Source organism: Thalassophryne amazonica, chromosome 14, assembly GCF_902500255.1.
Source record: "Thalassophryne amazonica chromosome 14, fThaAma1.1, whole genome shotgun sequence".
In the NCBI taxonomy this organism is placed as follows: Eukaryota; Metazoa; Chordata; class Actinopteri; order Batrachoidiformes; family Batrachoididae; genus Thalassophryne; species Thalassophryne amazonica.
The window spans coordinates 96062893-96086351 of NC_047116.1; the positions used below are offsets into that span (position 1 = coordinate 96062893).

General features: G+C 40.3%; 2 protein-coding genes across 2 annotated transcripts; one reads left to right on the forward strand and one right to left on the reverse strand.

Moving 5' to 3' along the window:
* Positions 1–5711: 5711 nt before the first annotated feature.
* LOC117524516 (zinc finger protein interacting with ribonucleoprotein K-like) lies at positions 5712–8357 on the reverse strand. The gene is made up of 2 exons (XM_034186318.1): positions 8314–8357; positions 5712–6675 (listed from the first exon to the last, which is right to left on the reverse strand). Exon 2 carries the CDS (start codon positions 6671–6673, stop codon positions 5759–5761), a length of 915 nt encoding a protein of 304 aa, XP_034042209.1. The 5' UTR covers positions 6674–6675; positions 8314–8357; the 3' UTR covers positions 5712–5758.
* A 6131-nt stretch (positions 8358–14488) lies between these two features.
* On the forward strand, positions 14489–22935 carry LOC117524341 (gastrula zinc finger protein XlCGF57.1-like). The gene is made up of 5 exons (XM_034186100.1): positions 14489–14531; positions 18324–18451; positions 21035–21336; positions 21418–22206; positions 22459–22935. Exons 2-5 carry the CDS (start codon positions 18337–18339, stop codon positions 22933–22935), a joined length of 1683 nt encoding a protein of 560 aa, XP_034041991.1. The 5' UTR covers positions 14489–14531; positions 18324–18336.
* Positions 22936–23459: the final 524 nt, after the last annotated feature.

Genomic DNA, 23459 nt, shown 5'->3' on the forward strand with positions numbered 1-23459 from the left:
CTGCATCCTAAACAACTGCACCTCATGTGCTCTTGGGTCACCAGGGATTGCCTTGAGGTATTTTTTCAGGTTATTCTTCATCAGGCCTGTTGCCCCACCACAACTGGGATGATATCAATGTCTTTCAATGACCATGCTGTTCGTAGGTCATTTTTAAGGTCTTGGTAGTTCATGATTTACTCCCTTTCAGCTCTATTCAGGCCATAGTCATTGGGGACTGTCACATCGATGATTTTGGCCGTCTTCTCTTGCTTGTTCCAGATGACAATATCAGGTTTGATTGCACCTCTTTCGATATGTCTTCCTGCTGGGATCTCTTTGTCGTAGAAGACAGTTTCTTTTCCGTTGGACGAGACTGGTGCTGGCTCATGCTCCCAGGCGTGTTCTTTGACTTCCAGCTCCAGTTCCTTGCATACTTTCCAGTGGAGATATTGACAGATCTTGTTGTGTCTGGATGTATAATGTCCATCTGCCATGAGGGTCTGGCATGATGATGTTAGATGGTTTACACTTTCAACAGCTGTATGACAGAATCGGCATTTGTCATTTTGTGAGATCCCTGCCATTTTTTTTTTAAGCCATTTGTTAGAAGTCCCTGATCTTGTGCTCCAATCAGAATTCTTTCTCCAGCAAAAGGAAGTTCTCAATTTTTCAGCCACGACATTGATCCAACATTGTCAATGTATTCATTTTTGAGCTCTGCTTGGAATCATCCAGCCCTTTTGTGCTGTTTTTGTCTTTTTACTTTTTTTGATTGTGCATTTTGAGCATTTGTCCAGTCTAAATTCCATACCAATGTCTTTGGAGAACTTATGGACTGTTTCCACGAGCTGACCCTGTCCCTTTTTGTGTTGGCATAGATTTTCAAATCATCCATGAACAGCAGATGGTTCACAATTTTTTGATGTTTCCTCCCTCTGCCTCTGCTTAAGTCATACCCGATGTCATGCTCCTTCAGGATCTTGCTGAGCGGGTCTGTGATTAAACAGAATAAAAGTGGTGAGAGGCTGTTTCCCTGAAATATTCCTCTCTGGAACTCATATGTCTGGGATTATTATTTGTCCCTCTGTGTGATTGATGGTGATGTTCCACTTGTTCCTTTGTGCTCACAGGAAAGATCTTATTTCCTCATTAATGTTGTAGAGTTCTAACCACCTCATGATCCAGAAGTGTGGCACGCTGTCAAATGTCTTTTTGTAATCAATCCAAGCCATACTGAAGTTTCTCCTCCTTTTTTTGTAGTCCTCCAGGATAGCTTTGTCTATCAGTAACTGGTCTTTAGCTCCTAATCTTTTTCTGGAACAACCTTTCTGTTCATTTTCCAGGTAGCCACCAGTGTCCAGATGTTTGTAACTGGCATCACCTATGATTCCTGTCAGCCATTTGTATGTTGTTGTCGGGCAGCAGATGGGTCTGTACTTGTTGGGAAGCTGTGTTTCCTTGATGTTTGGAAGCAGGCTTGCGTTCCCAGTTGTTAGCCAGTCTGGTGTGTCCTCTTCTCCGTTCAATATTTTTGTGAAAGCCACGGCACAGTGGTGGTACCATGCTGTCATTCTTTTCAGCCAAAAATTTGGGATTTTGTCGATGTCAAGTGCCTTGAAGTTACTGTATTCACTCATTTTCTTTCTGATCTCCTCTTCAATGATTACAATTGCTGTGATTTGCTGTTTGCCTTGTATGAAGTATCATGTGTGTTCAGACTTCCCTTTTGTCCAAACCATTTACCACACTCAGAACAGCCAAATGGTTTTTGTCCCGTATGAACTATCATGTGTGTGTTCAAACTGCTCTTTTGTCCAAATCTTTTACCACAGTCAGAACAGTGAAATGGTTTTTGTCTCTTTTTTTTTATTTCTCTTCAATTTCTTTTTTTACAGAGTGCAATGGGCCCCAAACCTGGGGTCTACAGTTGCATCCTAATCATTAATCATTATTGGCATTGTATCCGAGGGCTCTCTTCAAGATGGTAACTGTTCCTTTATCTGCGGATATCTGCACCTCATGGGCACTTGGGTGACCAGGGATTGCCTCAAGATATTGCTTCAGGTTCTTCTTCATAAGCCCTGTTGCTCCCACCACGACTGGTATGATATCAATTTCTTTCAATGACCACGTTATTCGTAGATCATTTTTAAGGTCTTGGTATTTCGTGATTTTCTCCCTCTCAGCTCTATTCAGGCCATAGTCATTGGGGACTGTCACATCAATTTTTGCTGTCTTCTCTTGCTTGTTCCAAATATCAGGTTTTACTGCACCTCCTTCGATATGTCTTCCTGCTGGGATCTCTTTGTCATAAAAGACAGTCACTTTTCCATTGGATGAGACTGGTGCTGGCTCATACTCCCAAACGTGTCCCTCTACTTCCACCTCCAGTTCCTTGCATACTTTCCAATGTAAATACTTACAGATCTTGTTATGCCGGCTTGTGTAATGTCCGTCTGCCATGAGGATCTGACATGCTGATACTAAGTGGTTTACACTCTCAACAGCTGCATAACAGAAACGGCATTGATCATTCTGTGATATTCCTGCCATTTTTTTGAAGCCATTTGTTAAGCCATTTGCCTGTCTTGCTAGTGTCGTTGCAGGTGTCAGCTCATTGCTTTCTCTCTCTTGCAAAAGATCTTCGCCAAAGTTTTCTGCCAATTTTATAATAGAAGTCTGTCGTGGCATAGTCTTAATATGATGTTGAGAGCTCTTTAAGTACTGCCCAGGGGGCAGAGGGTCTGACATGCTGATACTAAGTGGTTTACACTCTCAACAGCTGCATGACAGAAACGGCATTGATCATTCTGTGATATTCCTGCCATTTTTTTGAAGCCATTTGTTAATAGTCCTTGATCTTGCGCTCCAACTATAATTCTTTCCCCATCAAAACCAAGTTCTCTGTTTGTAAGCCACCACATAGATCCTTCTTTGTCTATGTATTCCTTTTCGAGTTCTTCTTGGAATCGGCCAGCCCTTTGTGCTGTTTCCATCTGTTCATTCGATGTTTTTGTTCTCTTTTGCTGTATTTTTCCCTGGCCTGTCTTGCTAGTGTCGTTGCAGGTGTCAGCTCATTGCTTTCTCTCTCTTGCAAAAGATCTCCGCCAAAGTTTTCTGCCAATTTAATAATAGAGGTCTGTTGTGGCATAGTCTTAATATGATGTTGCATAACCTTTTTCATAACTTCTTCTTGAGAACTCTTTAAGTACAGCCCAATACTTATTATAGATGCTCTATAAGCCTGGTTGATCTCCATAAGACCTAAGCCGCCTTCTCGACGAGGGAGATATATTCTATCCATGCATTGGTTTCTGTATGTAATTTTATGTAGGGTGAGCATCTTCCTAGTTTTAGTATCTAACTTGTTAAGCTCACCCTGTGGCCAGTCTACTATGCCAAAGCCATAGCTCAACACAGGCAATGCAAACTGGTTTATGGCTGTGATCTTGTTCTTTGGTGTCAATTCTGATTTACAAATCTTCTTTAAGCGGTTTAAGTATTCTTGTGTTACTTTCTCTCTCATTATTTTATGCTCTATTGTAGTGTTTTCTTCAAATCCCAAATATTTGTACGTGGAATCCTCAGCCAAATCTTCAATAGTGTTCCCCTCCTCCAACTGTATATTTTCTGTGACCTGCTTCTTACCACCTCTGATTGTACATTTAGAGCATTTATCCAGCCCAAATTCCATACCGATTTCTTTAGAAAACGTATGGACTGCCTCCACTAATCTCCTGAGTCCCCTCTCTGAATCTGCAAATATCTTCAAGTCATCCAAAAACAGAAGGTGGCTCACCACCTGTTTATGTTTTCTTCCTCTACCTCCATCTAAATCATACCCGATGTCAAATTCCTTGAGGATCTTGCTTAATGGATCAATACTAAGACAAAAAAGGAGTGGAGAGAGACTATCTCCCTGGAATATCCCTCGCGTCACTTTTATGTCTGGGATTATTATCTGCCCCTCTGTATGGTTTAGAGTGATGGTGGTGTTCCACTTATTCATTTGTGTTTTCAAGAGAGATCTTACTTCCTTATTGATGTTATAAAGTTCTAGGCATCTCATAATCCATGAATGTGGGACATTATCAAATGCCTTTTTGTAGTCAATCCAAGCCATGCTGAGGTTTCTCCTCCTTCTTTTGCAGTCCTCCAGGATAGCACTGTCTATCAATAACTGGTCTTTAGTGCCTAATCTTTTTCTGAAACACCCTTTCTGCTCATTCTCCAGGTAGCCACCAGTGTCCAAATGTTCATAAACGGCATCGGCTATAATTCCTGTCAGCCATTTATAAGTTGTTGTTAAGCAACAGATGGGTCTATACTTGTTGGGAAGCTGCGTTTCCTTGGTCTTTGGGAAACTTCTCATGTGTGTGCTAAGACTGCCCTTTTGTCCAAATTTTTTGCCACATTCAGAACAGCCAAATGGTTTTTGTCTTTTGACTTTTTATTTCTCTTCAATTTCTTTTTTTTTTACAGAGTGTAATGGGCCCCAACCCTGGGGTCTACAGTTACATCCTACTCATTAATCATTATTGGCGTTGTATCCGAGGGCTCTCTTCAAGATGGTAATTGTTCCTTTAACTGCAGATATCTGCACCTCATGGGCACTTGGGTGACCAGGGATTGCCTCAAGATATTTTTTCAGGTTCTTCTTCATAAGCCCTGTTGCTCCCACCACGACTGGTATGATATCAATTTCTTTCAATGACCACGTTATTCGTAGATCATTTTTAAGGTCTTGGTATTTCGTGATTTTCTCCCTTTCAGCTCTATTCAGGCCATAGTCATTGGGGACTGTCACATCAATAATTTTTGCTGTCTTCTCTTGCTTGTTCCAAATGACAATATCAGGTTTTACTGCACCTCCTTCGATATGTCTTCCTGCTGGGATCTCTTTGTCATAAAAGACAGTCACTTTTCCATTGGATGAGACTGGTGCTGGCTCATACTCCCAAACGTGTCCCTCTACTTCCACCTCCAGTTCCTTGCATACTTTCCAATGTAAATACTTACAGATCTTGTTATGCCGGCTTGTGTAATGTCCGTCTGCCATGAGGATCTGACATGCTGATACTAAGTGGTTTACACTCTCAACAGCTGCATAACAGAAACGGCATTGATCATTCTGTGATATTCCTGCCATTTTTTTGAAGCCATTTGTTAAGCCATTTGCCTGTCTTGCTAGTGTCGTTGCAGGTGTCAGCTCATTGCTTTCTCTCTCTTGCAAAAGATCTTCGCCAAAGTTTTCTGCCAATTTTATAATAGAAGTCTGTCGTGGCATAGTCTTAATATGATGTTGAGAGCTCTTTAAGTACTGCCCAATACTTATTATAGATGCTCTATAAGCCTGGTTGATCTCCACTAGACCTAAGCCGCCTTCTCGACGAGGGAGATATATTCTATCCATACATTGATTTCTGTATGTAATTTTATGTAGGGTGAGCATCTTCCTAGTTTAGTATCTAATTTGTTAAGCTCACCCTGTGGCCAGTCTACTATGCCAAAGCCATAGCTCAACACAGGCAATGCAAACTGGTTTATGGCCGTGATCTTGTTCTTTGGTGTCAATTCTGATTTACAGATCTTCTTTAAGCGGTTTAAGTATTCTTGTGTTACTTTCTCTCTCATTTTTTTATGCTCTATTGTAGTATTTTCTTCAATTCCCAAATATTTGTACGTGGAATCCTTTTGTCCTGTATGAATTCTCATGTGTATGTTCAGGCTGATCTTTTGTCCAAATCTTTTGTCACATTCAGAACAGCCAAACGGTTTATGTCCTGTATGAATTCTCATATGAGTCTCCAGACTGATCTTTTGACCAAATATTTTGTGTGAATGTGTGAATTACCATGTGTTTTGTTAGATTGCTCTTTAGCACAAATCTTTTGTCACATGCAGTACAGCCAAATGTTTTTTGTCCTGTATGAATTATCGTGTGTTTCATCAGATCACTTTTCTGTTTAAATAGTTTGCCACACTCGGAACAGCCAAATGGTTTCTTTTCTCTCTGAATTCTCGTGTGTGTGTTCAGAGTGACCTGTTGTTTCCTACTTTTACCCCCATTAGGACAGTTAAATGATTTTAAGCTTGCTTGCCTCCCCTTGTGTTGCTCTGAGTTGTTCATGTTACCACATGCTTTTCTATATTTAGACCAATTACATTTTTTGTCAGTCATGTTGCAATTGCTTGAACTATCAATACTGCTATTTTTTTGACAGTTAAAACGTGGCTGAAGTTCTCTGATCTCTTTATAGTCATAACTGTCACTAGTCTCAGTTTTAGAACTGTTTGAACTCCTCCCATTGGTACCTGGTTGCAAATCACTGTTTAGACCTGAGAATATGGCTGGTGGTGGTTCTCCATTGTCCTCTCCTTCCATTTTTGTTATCCGTGTTCTGTATACAGATGAGCTGTTGGCTACAGGCTCTGTGCTCTCATCACTTTGGCTTTGATGAAGTTGTAATGTCTCTGGTTTTTCATAATCATCATCATCATTTTCAATCTTCACAGTGACAGCAGTGAAACCAAACGTGGTGAGATCTGCCTCCTCCAGCTGTTGAAGTTTCTCTCCCTGCTGACCTATCCACAGATTCTCTTCTTCTTTGATGTTCTGCTGGTCAACATTCAGATTCCATTCCTGGTGTTCAGGGAGAGTTTCTTCTTTACTCACCAACAACTGCCGCATGTCTGCAAAGAAGCAATTAGTAAGTTAACTATAAATGTTAGACATTAAATGTTAATGTTTTTGCACTGATGGAACTGATAATGTGGAAATGTACATCAGGAGGATTTGTTTTACATTTCACACATACCTGAACTGGACTCGAACAAAATGTCAAATTTCATGAAATATGACATAAACACATCGACTGTGACATGACACCTTTTTAAAAAATATAAGCCAACTAATTTAATTTATGCTGATCTCAAACACAATGTTAATGGATTACATTTCTGCACCACTGACACGCATGCTCAAAGGGCTTTACAGTGATGACACATATGCACCAATTAAAACTCACAAACCAGGAGCAATTTGGGGGTTCAACAACCTTTGCGATTTTCCAATCTGACGGGGAACTGGGGATCCTCCGTGCTATAGCTCGTGGCTGTAAGCTCGTGACCCTGTTTCCAAAATTGAGGTACGTGTGAAAATGTTCTCCACTGTTGATGCTTCATACAGGTTTTGGCAGATCCTCTTGGACATGAACAGCCATAAGCTGACAACATTTATACTCAAATTGGCAGGTTCTGCTCCTGTAGGCTCCTTCTTATGCTCACCCTGGCTCCCAACATTTTCCACAGTCAGATGTCCACACTGATTAAGTACCACGAGGGAGTTGTTTTGGTAATGGACGATGATACACTAATATACACAGCCACAACTGAGGAGCATGATAAGTGTCCGAATGCTGTTTTAAATACCATGAAAGACAGTGGCCTGAAACTCAACAAGGCTAAGTGCTTTTGGCAAGTCAGAAATCCAGTACTTTGGCCATATCATCAGTGCAGAGGCCGTGAAACCAAATCACATCAAAGTGAAAACAACTCCCCCTACCCCAACACATGTGGCGTGTGTGGGGGGAGCACACTTGCATGGAATGCTAATATGTATGTACAGATGGGGAGGGGCCAGACAGTATGCACACAACACAGCGAGGCGCCTCTCAGCTGATCGCTGGCCAGAGACTCACTGACAGCTGGAAAGGGTTTTGTTCATGAGCAGGGGTTAAGTTGGACTGTGAGATTTAAAGACAGATTGGCGCGGCGCCTGATGTTTTGCATATGCTATACCACATTGCTGAGCCAGAAGGTGAGGTTCTCAATTTACCAGTTGATTCATGCTCCTATCCTCACCTCTGGTTATGAACTCAATAAACGACTATCCGGGAGAGACTCCTAGTAAAACCACTGCTCCTTTGCCTCGAATGGAGACAGCCGAGGTGGTTTTGGTATCTGGTGAGGATGCCCCGTTTGTCTCCCTAGTGAGGTCTCCCAGACACGTCCAAGTGGGAGGAGGGCCCGGGAAGATGCAGAATACACTGGAGGGATTATATTTCCTAGCTATCTTGGGAACATCTTGAGATCCCCAGGAAGAGTGACAAGACATAGCAGAGGATAGGAAAGTGCAGAGTGAGCCGCTTAGTTTGCTGCCACAACCCAGACCCAGATAAACGGTAGAAAGTGAATGAATGTAGAAATTTTACATACATCGTGTAAAAATCGTCCTCATCCAGTGGCGCAAGTATTCACAAAATCACTGAGTGAACAAACCTGTTCTGTAGAAATGATTTGGAGGATTAAAAACAGCATCCAGCTCTTTACCTCTTTTGTTCTCTTCTTTTAAATGCCGTATTTCTTCTTCCTGGTCTGCGATCATTCCTTCATTAGCAGCTGTTAGCTGTAGTTTCAACATGTCCATCAGCTGCTGGACTTCAGACATGTTTGTAGAAAAACTTTAAAAACACAAAAGAGAGAGTCAATGACCAAGTGGAGGAAAGACTAAAAACAGGCTGATTTAATCATCTGCTGCTGCTCTGCTGTCCAGGCTGAAGAACCACAAGTGTGTGACAACACCAAAATGTCCCTGTGCTGAGACAAAAGTCCTAAAGCAGGAGACACCAACCCTGATCAGAGAGATCACCTGATGTGCACGTTTTTCTCACGTACCTGCTGCACCCACAGCTAATTAGTCAAGATGGTGTTTCCTTCTTCTTGTCTAGCTGTGCACAACTAACTTATGGGCCTTTAACAATACGTGCGCAGTGGGCTGTATTTTCCACAGACGCTTTGTCGCAATGGAACATGCAAAGAACACACATGGGGTGGAGTTTTACATCACTGTTTCTGTTCTGGAAGCTGAACAAGTCTGAACATTACCATGTTTGTAAAGCCTCTTGTATTCCCAAAAATAAATAAATAAAAAATAAAATGTGGAAGCACAGTTTGCAGCAAAAAGCAGAAGAAGGAGTGACAGAAATCACCCTGATCACAGATGCAGTTTGAGCAAAGGCACCTCTGCAAGTTTGTCTAAAGCACGAGTAATGTGAAAATAAAATGGGACGTTAGAGCAACCACTGAACACTGACATTTTATCAGCAAGCTTAGCATAGCCATTAACAAATGGCTGTGTGTATGCTAGCGCAATCACTCACCTACACTCACTGAATAATTTATTTGCAAATTGTTCAATCTATTTTTATTTTTACCCAATAATTCTATACCATAGTTGTTCAAATATTACTGCTCTGTCTACAAGAACGATCTAAACTTTAAATGACTTTGCTAATAAAGTAAGTCCCTTTGAAGAATTCACAGTCTGGTGAAGAAGGGACTTTGAAGGTTGAAGCAGAGATAGAGAAATACAGAGGAGAGGAGAGAGGAGATGCGACCGCCCTCACCGAAGTCTCAGCTTGACCCACATCTATTAATGCTGGCCACTGATTGGCTGAAACCAGCAGTCCTCATGCAGACAGACTGTTTCATTTACACACAGAGTAAATATTACCTGTTCGCTTCAGTCCGAGCCATCATCACAGTCTGATGGACAAGTATCCACAAAATAAAGCGTCCTGATTTTGGAAAGCAATGTCTGAAAATCCTTTAGTGCAGCATTTTATAACAAGTCCCTCTGTGGTTTTTCTGCTGCAGATACATTTCTCAGAGGATGCTGGGGTCACACTCTGATCACACAGAAGCACTGTGATGATTGAAACTTTTAAAATGCCACTGCTATAATCATCAAGCAACCTGATCGATCAGGTGTGGTCAGAGCCGAATAAAGTGCTTTGACTCTTTAAACTTTTAAAGCGCTGTCAGGTGTGATCGCATCTGATTGCAGTCGACTGGTGCTTTAAAAGTTTAAATCATCACAGAGTTTCATTATTCAGGTCTGTGATGACCTGATCAGATGACCTGATCAGGTCTGCTAGCCAGTGCTTTAAAAGTTTAAAGAGTCACAGCACTCCATTCATTCACGGCAGTATTTCCCACAGCCTGTTGACTCATCAGCATTCTGTGCTCAATGAAAATGGTCCACGAACATAAAAAATAAAATAATAAAATAATGTTAAATTACTCTGTTTCTGACCCGCACTGCACTGTGCAGTATGGACCCAAACCACCAGGTGGAAACGGGGCTATCGGCATACGCTGGTTAATAGTCAAGGTGTGACAGCTGTATTAATTTATTAGAAGTACGTCAGCATGTGCCACTGTTTTTAACACGGTTGGCATACACAGGCTAAATTGTGAAGGTGTGACAGGGCCTTAAAAGTCTGTCTCCAAAGTTACAAAATGATTGTGGATAAAAACAGCTATTAATCTGTCGTGCATCTTTCTGGTGCACATCTTTCAAGGCAAACAATTCTGATGTTAAAACCAAAAAGGCTGCTGCTGCTGTGATGCAGAGGAGGTTAGTTTTGCTACATAAGTTCTGTTGTCATTGGGTTAATGTCGTGGAAGTAGTCATGCTGGATTTGGTCGGTGTCTGTTTTGGGTTAGCTACGCACTCACTGCTGAGAACTTATTTATTTGAATGTAGAATTTTGCCTCAATATTAGCAGTTGTCCAATGCAACTGGAAACTCTGGCAGTATAAGTTAGCAGTTTGTATCAGCTGTCCATCCAAACAAGCGCTAAATCAGTCCGACATTATGATTAAATCTTGGGATGTCTTCAGCAGCATCAGTCTGATAAAGGCTTCTTTTTTTAATGGCCAGTCAGCTCTGCCAGAGTTTAACACATATTTTAAAAGTACATGAACTCATTAACTCACTTTAAAAATGAAACAAGTGTATTTTATTCACACAGATCAACAGTGCGCCTCAGTCTCGTCCATTTCATAATGCGGTACCGATGCAGGGAAAATGGCCCATGAACCCATGGTGCAAGTTTGAAAAGGACATTAATTCTTAGGCTGAAACAATTATTCAACTAACCTGAATAATTTGATGACAAAAAATGTTTGAAGCAAATTCTTTGCCCCGAGGCTTCATTTAATTCCTGTCACCAAAGCCCTTCTATTAAAAAAAAAATCTCTGCTATCACTCGTGTTATGTGGCCTGCTCAGCTCCAGTATCACTGTTGCAAATGAACGGTTATTATTGAAGCCCAGCGCATTCAGATTTAAAAGGCAGAACTTTTCCAAAGTTTGGGATCATTTTAAAATTAAAAAAACGACAACACACTACAAAACAGACCTGTCACATCACAACAGCACGTCATTCTTTTAATATCAATTTAGATTTTTAGTTGAACCATTCAACCAGAATGTGAGAGGATCCTCTCAATATAACGTGAAGAACTGCTCTTAAGCTTATTCTCGCTATTTTTTTCTTACTTTATTGGACAATGGCCAATAAATCCAATGTATTCCACTGGAATACATGGTACAATTTAAAAAAAAATATATGAGAATAAGCATGAGAGTGTAGTTCTTCACAATATCCTGACAGTCTTTTAACTTGTACTCTAAGTCATTTTGTTTTTGAAAGCAAGCACACCTGCTTTGCGACTAACGAGAGGCTCCTCTCAAGATGTGACTTACACATTTTACTTCATAGCACTCCAGACTGAATATAGTTTTTATTATATAATTGTTGAATTTGTCAACTTTGCGCAAAAACAGTTATGAAATGAATATGGCACATATTTTGGGGTGGGGTGAGGGCGGGGATTAGCACAAGAGTTGTAACCTAGCCATATGTATTTGTTACACATACAGAGTCACATACTGAGATGACCCCCATACCAGATTTGTATAGTTGCTATCTGCACATGCACGAAAACTGGGACGATTGCGCTGTACTAAGGTTACCCTTTCTGTGTGCAGAAAGGACAGAGCTGGTTTTAAAAGTAACTCCCCTGTTCGTTTGCTTTAAACCCTGTCCAGACAAAGTACTGCTGAATGAGTCCAGTGAAGGAATATCATTATGAGAGAAGATCACAGTTTATTCATATTAAACCTGATTTTGGTCCACACATAGAAAGGGTAAATTCAGTACAGAAAAAAGCTCCTTCCTGTTTTTCACACATGTACAGATAGAGAATATACAAATCTGGTACAGGGTCATCTCAGTACATAACACCGCCACAATAATGGCGATGATGTGACATCACCAAAAAAAAAAAAAAAAAAAAACGTGTGTCTGTTTTTTAGTGTACGAGTCTGTTGCTCATTTTATTTTTTCAGACGAGCTAATTTCCTTTTAGCTAATCTGGAACATAAAACAAGTCACACACACACACACACACACACACACACACACACACACACACACACACACACACACACACACACACACACACACACACACACACACACACACACACACACACACACACACACACACACACACCACACACACACACACACACACACACACACACACACACACACACACACACACACACACACACACACACACACACACACACACACACACACACACACACACACACACACACACACACACACACACACAACATTGACCATTCTCCGTGACCGTGTTTGTGCAGGTTAGCGCAGGCTAAGAGCTATTAAGATAAACTAACCACTCCTGAGATTCACACAGGAATAAAACAGTGAATGTCTTCACAGTGAGAGTAGAAATTGAAATTAATAAGATTAAAGTGCAAGTAGTTAGATTAAAACAGAAACGATTACAACCTTTTGTTAAACAAAGGAGCTTCACATAGTTCAACAACACCGGAAGTCCGTCCAAGAAAAACATCCGACCGGAACAAACAGCCGTAGATTTAATAATAATAATAATAATACCGCTACTACTACTACTAATAATAATAATTTAATGTTTACGATTATTTTTAAAAAGAATTTAGTACTATACAAAAATGGATTTAATTAATGCAGCCTGTGTGATACAGGTCCGTGGTGGACAGAAGTGCTCTGTCGGACGCCGCCGCTGCTTTATCCTGATATTCCGCTGGCAGGCGCTCGTCGTGTGTGTGTGTGTGTGTGTGTGTGTGTGTGTGTGTGTGTGTGTGTGTGTGTGTGTGTGTGTGTGTGTGTGTGTGTGTGTGTGTGTGTGTGTGTGTGTGTGTGTGTCGGGGAGCGCTTGGCTGTACCTGCTTGCTGTCTGCCCAGACGCCCCCCGTTGACGTGACCTATTTGACAGTTGCATCAGATGCTGGATTGTGTGGCGCGAGGGCGCCCTCATGTGGCTGTGTTCAGTAATGTTTTAAATTGTTTTATCATAAATTGTTATTAATAAACGTATCTGTATTGTGAACCACCTACTCTGTCGCTCTTTGCAACGAACCTGTGCGATTTGATGGAGTTTGGAGATCCCTGGGTGAAATTCCCAGGGTGGTGTCAGAAAATACCACCTGTCATTTCCACTCATGATTGTCTCAGTGATTAAAACAACTCGTCCGCTTGTCCACACTGACATCAGAAAAAGTGATCAACTTCAACAAGTGTTACTTTACTGGAAATGAATATTTAAGCACAATTTTAGTCCCCACAACAACCCGCTCTGGAACTCCCGATATACGTTATTTAGAAACAAATCTTTATTTTACAGGAATTGGTTGGATCGAGGTATATGGACAGAGATGCATATTCTTGACGATTCTGGAAATGTTCTTCGTTTTTGAAAAATTTTCTTCTAAACTTATGTTAAATGACAGAAAACAATATAACACTGTAATTAAAGCACTTCCTCAGCCATATGCGATAGTCATATAATTTATTCCTCAGTCATGCTCAGACGAAGCTTCCTTCTCTGTCATTTAATGGACAATCACTAATCCAAATTTGCCCAACACCTTCATACGTTCTTTATTTGTCCTATATTATCTCGCAGAAATCTGATTTCTAAATACATTTCCAAAGAGGAAATGAACAAATTAAGATGTAAACATATAAAATTTCCCATCTCTCCAAAAATAAATGGAAGTTCATTTCAAAATCATCAATGACATATATCCTTCCAAAAATGTTTATGAGAATTCGATTTGGTTTTGAAGAGAATTATTGCATCTTCTGTGAATGTGAAATAGAGACTTGATCACTTGTTTTTTTTTTTGTGTATTTGTGAATATTTTCTGGGAGGACTTCTGTTTCTGGTGTTCATCAAAATTTGCATCTCCGTCTCTTTTGGGCAAGAAAATGTCTTATTTGGTATATCTGTAAAGACTGCAAGATTTAGCTTTGAATGTTTAATTAATGATGGGGAATTTTTTTCATTCACAAAAACAAATATATGAAGACCAAACCAAACTTCAATGTTTTTCCACAAAGAGCTTTGTTTATTCTTTCAATCACTTAAATTTATGAAGAAGAAAAATGGTATAATATTATGTAAACTTAATGAAAACCCCTAGAGTACATGTAACCTCGTGTTTTTTCTCTCTTTTTCTTTTTTCTTTTGTCCTTTTTTCTTGTTTTATCAATGTTGTTGTTTTGTTGTTGAACTGTCAATAAAGTTGTCTTAAAAAATACTGCGCGTCACCATTGTTGCAGGTATGCGCACTACTGCTGGTGTCGAACGATGTGAAGTTCTCCTCATTTAACAAAAGGTTGCAATCGTTTTTCTTTTATCTTAATTACCCGTACTTTAATCGTGTTATTTTCAAATTCTACTCTCACTCCGAAGAAATTCACTACTTTATTCCTCGGTGAATCTCAGGAGTGGTTAGTTTATCTTACTAGCTGTTAGCCTGCGCTAGCTTCCTGTGCTCTGTTCAGTGTTTTTTTTTTTTCGTGCACAAAGGTTTATTTTAGTTTTGTGCTATGCTGCCAGACGGGGCGACCATACTAGAGCACCGTGTCCGTAAATTAGAGCAGTTTCTTAGTCCTTTAGATTTAAATATTACGTACAGTCCAGCTGATTTTCGTTGTGGGGCGGCTAGCGCGCCCGGTTAGCGTTACCTTAGCTCCGTCGGCTCCAAAACAGCTGGTTATTCTGCGATTGTCTTCCAAATCGCCGCAACATATTTATATTTCATTTTGCTGCTGACACTGAACCACAGGAAGAGTAGAACACAATTTCACTGCAATACTTTCATTTAGGCGTCCACCTGGTGGGTTGTGAAGGTGCTGCAGATAAGTTGTAACGCAAGAGACTAAACAAATCACTTTTCTTCGAGAGATGGCTACAGAATCAGATTCTGCTGGTGAGTCAGCTGTTCAATAAAGGACTGTTGCTGTCTTATGCCGAGTTCTGATCAATATACAACTTTCCAGTTATCTCCCTTCCCAGTCCAGCTGGTTCACCAGTTGGAAACATTTGCTTTTCACAACATTCTTAAAGAAATATACGTGCCTTGTTTCAAAAAGAAGTCTGTAATCCGTCTTATGTTTTACTAGAATCCATATGTCAGTGATATCAAAAAAATATGTTTGATGATTCCTCATAAATACCTGATAGTAAATAAAGGATGTCTTAGAATCATTCATAGATATTACCCAGCCAATCACTACATGTTGAAATTCAAAAGGGACAAACTTCCTTTTGCGAGGGTCACCCTGAAACAGTGCTGCACCTTTTTTTTTTTTGGCACTGCTCACACATGTAAATTTTGGCAAGATTTTAGTAAATTTATCATTGACCATGTCTGTAGAGATTTGACTTTATTATGGGAGACTATAATTTTTTTTTTTTTTTTTGAAAATGTAAAGTATTTTTTGATTAGCCTTTTATTACTACAGGCGTGTCAAACTAATTTCTAAATCAAGTAACCAAAAGGTGATAAAACCTGTCACTATATGTTCCTCCTTGAATATTTTTTTTGTTTGATACTCCTGGACTTTCCTGTCTCTGTTCTGTTTTCTATGTTTGTATACTTGTTATTTTCAATAATGTTTCTTAACAAAAAAGATCAAATAATCCTATTATCAAAACATATCACAGTAATAGATTAGTACTAATAGTAGTAATTTTCTTTATTACGGCATTAAATACATTTGTTTTTATGTTTCCTCGCATCTCTAGTTGCAGTACCTTCACAGTCCACGAGGTGGCATGCTCATACTTAGGAAACAACTGCAAAATCAAAAATACTGCAGTAAACCCACATGATTTCTTCAGGTTTCAGTCAAATACTTTAATAAAAATATAAAATCTATTTGAATGAAAACTCAGTTTTGTGTTAGAATTAATGTTATAAATTTGTTGCCGCGATGGCCAACTGTTCCATTGTAAATTACATTGTCTCACCATCTTAGTTTTATAAAAAAAAAAAAAAAAAAATCTTATGTACATTAAAATCATCTCTCTCACATGCACATGCAACCTTGTTGTTGCCACAAACATTCCCCTTTCTCTTGCACGCACACACACACACACACTTCACGCTCTCTCTCATCGTGGGGCCACAAACATTCATTCACATTTCAATCGCTACCTAGCATCAAGCATTAGCTAAACAGGTGACTTAAGTAGTGGTGTAACTGATGACACGTCTTCGTGTCTTTGGGGGTGTTGGGACTTGCTGGTGTTTGTCTCTGTGCCTGTGTTTTTTTCATCCACTTTAGCATTTTAGCATGTTTCGCTAAGTTCCGCAGTGCGCTAACAAGTGATGCACTGTATTTGGTGTCTGTCTTGACTCTCACTGCTCCACCCACTGCTCACTAACTAAGTCAATTGTGCAGAGCTAGTCAAGAAGAAGGAAACACCATCTTGACAAATTAACTGTGGTTGCAGCAGGTGTGTGAGGAAAACATGCATATCAGGTGATCTCTAGGTCGGGATTGGTGACTCCTGCTTCAGGACTTGTCTCAGCACAGGGACATTTCGGTGTTGTTGCACACTTGTGGTTCTTCAGCCTGGACAGCAGAGTAGCAGCAGATGATTAAAGCTAGAGTTGGTAGTCCTGGAGAGCTAGCAAGAGAGCTAGGAAGATTTGAAAGTAGCACCTCCTCTAGGTTCCACCCACTCTCCCTACCCCATCAGTGCTCCGTCCAAAGCCACGCCCCCACAAACTTGAATGCGCATCTGACTGTGGGACTCAGTGGGACAGAGGAGCAGCTTGACTGAAAGGCGCAGGACACGCAGGAGCTGAAAATATCACGTGTACGAGGCCTGGAAAAAAAAACAAACGCTGGTGTGCCGTGATGGCTGCTCTATCACTGTATTGCGTTACTAAACCATATATATTGATTTATAACACAAAACTGTCAAAAGGGGGAATAAATATGTGTAAAGAGGAATATATCATCAAAGCAGCAAATTGAGTCCTTTCGAAAGCCGCGCAGATCACTGCTGTGTTCATGTACCGTTGGAAATTACACCATGTTTGTTTGGATTTTTTTTATGTGGGTGGGGGCTCAGCTTCACTGGGCTCAGGCACCTTATATAGGCAAGAAATGATCTTTTGTGTGGATACAGTGAATTATTTGACCAAAAATAGAATGAAAACCACACTCCTGCCACAAGCAACTGCTGAGATTGAAACAACAATAAGGTCCTGGAATTTCTGCCGGTACTTGAACACAGCAGCAGCACTCTGCATGGTGTTCAAAAGGACTGCACTGATGATCTATTCAATCATCTTTACACTTATATTTATTGCCCCATTTGACATTTTTGTGTTATAAATCAATATATATGGCTTAGTAAAGTAATACAGTGATAAAGCAGCCACCATGGCACACCTGTGTTTTTTTTTTTTCCCCCCCTCAGGCCTCCTTGCACACTCCTGCGATATTTTTGGCTCCTGTTCCCCCGAAGCAAAACTAATTACCTGTCCAACAGAAAGAGCAACCTCTGCATCACTTTTCAGGCCCTTCAGATGCTACATTGTTTCCATCGAGAAAATGCTGCACTGACGTTGACTCTCGTCTGACCTCTTGCTTTGTCCCGAGTCTTTTTCACTGCAGCCTTTTCTGCCTCCGGCTTTCTTTCCCTTGGCTTTCTATCGTGGTGAGCCGTTAAACGTAACAGTAGAAGTGGTAGTTTTGGCTGTATGCCCTCTGCCATTGTACTGAAGTGAACTTTTTCGGTGAAACGTGATGAGTGTGCACGTGTGGAGGAGGGAGGGACAGAGGGGTGCGTTGAGCCTGGTGACGCAAGCAGGAAGAACTAGACATGAAGGCATCTGATTTTTTTTTTTTTTTTTTTGAGAGCACACCACTAGGCTTATAGTGGTCGGAGTTTTATCGATCCTACAGCTGCTACAGACGTATGATTTTTTTTTTCGTTCCTTTTTCTGAATACATAATGTATTGATGACTGTTAGGATAGATGGACCATTTCACCCAATATAACAAAAAATGTTTCTGAACAGAGTTACCTACCCTAGCTTTAAATCAGCCTGATTTTATTCTTTCCTCCACTTGGTCATTGACTCTCTCTTTTTGTGTTTTTAAAGACTTTCTACAAACATGTCTGAAGTCCAGCAGCTGAAGGACATGTTGAAACTACAACTAACACCCACTGATGAAGGAACGATCACAGACCAAGAAGAAGAAATGTGTCATTTAAAAGAAGAAAAAAGAGGTAAAGAACTGGATGCTGTTTTTGTAACTTACTTTTTTTGTTCATTTCTTATTAAAGCCAAAAAACAAAACAAGAATACGCATAACATGGGGAGGATCTGAAAATTAAAAACAAATCTGCAAGTTAAACATAGTTGGTGTCTGCTTATGTAGACATTTGCACCCAGGTACCCCTTTGTCCCAGCAAAACATTGATTGATTGATTGAATGTTTTTTATTAGTGTCATGCACCACTGGTGCCCAGCTCGCATGGACTTATAGGACACTCCATATACAAAACAAGATAACCACATACATGTCACAAGTTTCACAATTTCAGGATACAACGGGGTACAACACGTTGCCTCCTTTCTCAGGCTTTAGAGAGAAAAACAGCAAAAGCAAATGTTTCATTTTCAAAAATCCAACTCAAGATTTTCGCCTCAGAAAACCAAAACACATCTACATTATTTTTTTTGCACACATTGAAATAAACAAAGTCATGAATCAGAGTACAATGGACAGTAAAGAAAAAAAAAAGATACTCATCTTCCACAACATCAAGGTCACAAAAAATACAAACTCTCTCCTGTTCAGAAAGACCCTTATACTGTACCTGCCCACTTCCACTGCCATAGGAAGACTACCAGATCTAATCTGGGCACAAAGGGGCCGCTGTTTCCGAGACAATTTTAGCTTCACATAAGGCCCAGTCTGGTATTCCTCCTTAAATTGTATATTATTCCTTAGTATTTGTTTTCTTACAAATATAATTTTTCCATTGCATTTTATAATAAGTGAAAATAAATTGTTTTAAGAAATTTAAATTACACTACAATTTATTCATGTAAATGTAATTCAAATTCGAAATTGTGAATAAGTTATTTCTTTGGCCCACGGATAATTATTTGAACAATCCCATAAGAAACTCTTTTTTTTGGTCAGCCTGTCCTCTGGCAGCTGAATGAAGCTGTTCCATAAACGAAGCATCTCTACTCTCTGCTTTATAATGCAGGGCTCCCACCCCATATCACCCTCTACAGCCAGATCCAATTCAAACAGTGCACATTTCTTTTGCTGCTCCCGTTTTTTGGGAGGTCACCACAGTAGTTACAGCCAGATCCGCATTGGGATTTGGCGCAAGATTTGCACCAGATGCTGTTCCTGACACAAGTCCAATTTTATCTGCAGAAACATACACAGCCCCTGGTGTTTCAAAAAGGTCTCACATCCAAGTACTCACCAGGCCCCACACTGCTTAGCTTCTGAGACCTGACAGGATCAGGCTCAGACAGAGCAGGTGAACATTAGGGATGCATGATCCACAATTTTTCACTTCCGATACCATCCATCCATCCATTTTCTTCTGCTTTATCCGGAGTCGGGTCGCAGGGGCAGCAGCTCAAGCAAAGCCGCCCAGACCTCCCGATCCACACACCTCCCCCAGCTCCTCCGGGGGAACCCCAAGGCGTTCCCAAGCCAGCCGAGAGATGTAGTCCCTCGATAATTGGATTTGGATATCTGCCGCTACCGATACTATTCCGATACCAGAGCTCTGCTTGCTTTATTATTACCATCGTTATTGTTATTGTTGATGTTATATGAGGATATTTTGTATCCCCAGTTATGCAGCTCCATGATGAAGTGTTGAGAGGATTTTCTTAAAAAGACTTGAAAGTTGAGCTACAATTTGCCAGAAGGCATATCTAAGATGCAAGGCTGGATTTGATGTTTTGATGAAAGAATTAAGTACTTTTATAGCCTTATTTTTATATACTTAAAGAGAAAAGACAGCTCTCTTTCTCTGTCTCTGCTCAATTTTCAATTTCAATGGAGCTTTATTGACATGGGAAACATATGTCAATAAAGCATTGTCAAAGCAAGTATTAAAAGTAAAAAATGAGGTCCTTTCTCTCCCTCACTCACTCTGTCTTGCTCACTGTTTTCCTGCTGAGCAAACTTGGAACTTTTTGGAAACACAAAGCCTTTCAGCTGTAAAATAAACTGAAATTTACTAAATGTATCATCACCGACGCTCACGCTTGGAACTCTGGATTAATATTGAAGGTTTTTGTTGGAGATTTTTTCTCTTTCAGAGGATAGATACTCTATTCAGATGTGCTCTGAGCTGCTGTTTCATAGAGGGGTGCAGGCTGATGTCCACTCTAGTGGCCTGTACAGATCTATGCTCAAACACATAGCAGGCTGACTCTCCTTTCTCCTTCAAAAATAACAGACTGGAGTAGACACCAGTGAGGAGGATCAAACAAAACTCAGATGTTATTTAATAAATTTTTTTTAAGCATCTTGAATGCTGGGACATCCCACACCTTTGACAATGCGATTCACTCTGCAGGATGCGCTTTACTCTGCAGGATGTGCAGGAACGATATGTCACAGGTTAGGGTGGCGTCAGCCTATACCCTGGTGTTTGCCAGTCCAGTTGAAGTATGTGTGAAATGTAAAACAAATCCTCCTGATGTACATTTTGACTTGCTCAGTTCCATCAGTACAATAACTTGGTGCTGTCAGGTCAAACTCACCACTGTGCAACTTTATTTTAATATCTTGTTTCCACATTTACTGTTAACGTTTTTCTTTGTAGACATGCAGCAGTTGTTGGTGAGGAAAGAAGAAATTTTCCCTGATCATCAGGAATTGAATCTGAGTGTTGACCAGGAGGACATTAAAGAAGAAGAGAAGCTGTGGATAAGTGAGCAGCCGGAGCAACTTCAGCAGCTGGAGGAGGCAGGTCTCACCAAGTTTGATTTCACTGCCATCTCTGTGAAGAGTGAAAATGATGATGATGAAAAACCAGAGTTATCACAGGTTCGTCAAAGCCCAAGTGATGAGAGCACAGAGACAGAGCCTGTAGCCAGCACCTCATCTGTACACAGAACACTGATAGCAAAAATGGGAAGAGAGGATGATGGAGGACCACAACCAGCCAGCAACTCAGGTCCAAACAGTCATTTACAACTAGATACCAATGGTAGGAGTTCAGACAGTTCTGGAACTGAGACTGATGACAGTTATGACTGGAAACAGACCAAAGAACTTTGCTTCGGTTTTAACTGTCAACCAAATACTGATCTTGTTAGTACAAGCAAATGCACCATTGCTGAGAAACAATTTAATTGCCTGAAATATGGAAAAGTTTCTGGTCACATTGACAACTCAGAGCAACACAAGAGGACGCAAGCAAGTGGAAAATCATTTACCCGTCCCATTTGGGATAAAAGGCAAAAACAAAAGGCCTCTCTGAACAGAGACAACAGAATTCATACAGGACAAAAACCATTTGGCTGTTCTGAGTGTGGTCAAAGATTTGGAAGAAAGAGCCACCTGAGCACGCACATGATAATTCATACAGGACAAAAACCATTTAGCTGTTCTGAGTGTGGTCAAAGATTTGGACGAAAGAGCCACCTGAACACACACATGATAATTCATACAGGCCAAAAACCTTTTGGCTGTTCTGAGTGCGGTCAAAGATTTGGACTAAAGAGCAATTTCAACACACACATGAGAATTCATACAGGACAAAAACCATTTGGCTGTTCTGAATGCGGTCAAAGATTTGGACAAAAGGGTAGTCTAAATACACACATGATTATTCATACAGGACAAAAACCATTTGGCTGTTCTGAGTGCAGTCAACGATTTGGATTGAAAAGTAGTCTAAATACACACATGATTATTCATACAGGACAAAAACCATTTGGCTGTTCTGAGTGCGGTCAAAGATTTGCACGGAGGAGCTGTCTTACCAAACACATGATAATTCATTCAGGACAAAAACCATTTGGTTGTTCGAAGTGTGGTCAACGTTTTGGACAAAGGAGCAGTCTGTGCAGACATATGATAATTCATTCAGGACAAAAGCCATTTGGTTGCACTGTATGTGGTCGCCGATTTGGACGAAAGACCTATCTCACAAGACACAAGTTAATTCATACAGGGCAAAAGCCATTTGGCTGTTCTGAGTGTGGTCAGAGATTTGGACGAAAGAGCTACCTGAGCGCACACATGATAATTCATACAGGACAAAAACCATTTAGCTGTTCTGAGTGTTACAAAAGATTTGGACTAAAGAGCAATCTGACAAAACACATGATAATTCATACGGGAGAAAAACCATTTAGCTGTTCTGAATGTGGTCAAAGATTTGGACAAAAGAGCAGTCTGAACACACACATGTTAATTCATACAGAACAAAAACCATTTGGCTGCACTGAGTGTGGCAAAAGATTTGGACAAAAGGGTAATTTGAATACACACATGGTAATTCATACAGGACAAAAACCATTTGGTTGTTCTGAGTGTGGCCAAAGGTTTGGACAGAAGAGTGCGCTGAGCAGACATAAGAGAATTCATACAGGACAAAAACCATTTAGCTGTTCTGAGTGTGGTTACAGATTTGGACGAAGGAGCCACCTGAACAGACACATGAAAACTCATACAGGAGCAAGAAAGAAAGGAGAAAGGAGCTCAGAAAGAAAATGAGTGAATACAGTAATATTTAATTTTTTTTTTGGATGACTTGAAGATATTTGCAGATTCAGAGAGGGGAATCAGGAGATTAGTGGAGGCCGTCCATACGTTTTCTAAAGAAATCTGTATGGAATTTGGGCTGGATAAATGCTCTAAATGTACAATCAGAGGTGGTAAGAAGCAGGTCACAGAAAATATACAGTTGGATGAGGGGAACACTATTGAAGATTTGGCTGAGGATTCCACGTACAAATATTTGGGAATTGAAGAAAATACTACAATAGAGCATAAAAAAATGAGAGAGAAAGTAACACAAGAATACTTAAACCGCTTAAAGAAGATTTGTAAATCAGAATTGACACCAAAGAACAAGATCACAGCCATAAACCAGTTTGCCTTGCCTGTGGTAAACTATGGCTTTGGCATAGTAGACTGGCCACAGGGTGAGCTTAACAAGTTAGATACTAAAACTAGGAAGATGCTCACCCTGCATAAAATTACATACAGAAACCAATGCATGGATAGAATATATCTCC

Bases quoted from the DNA above. Each gene is read 5' to 3' on its own strand.
- LOC117524516 (XM_034186318.1), bottom strand. From the start codon at position 6,673: ATGCGGCAGTTGTTGGTGAGTAAAGAAGAAACTCTCCCTGAACACCAG.
- LOC117524341 (XM_034186100.1), top strand. From the start codon at position 18,337: ATGTCTGAAGTCCAGCAGCTGAAGGACATGTTGAAACTACAACTAACA. The intron at 18,452-21,034 runs GTAAAGAACTGG...TTTTCTTTGTAG, and splicing joins TTTAAAAGAAGAAAAAAGAG to ACATGCAGCAGTTGTTGGTG. The intron at 21,337-21,417 runs GCAAAAATGGGA...CAACTAGATACC, and splicing joins CTGTACACAGAACACTGATA to AATGGTAGGAGTTCAGACAG.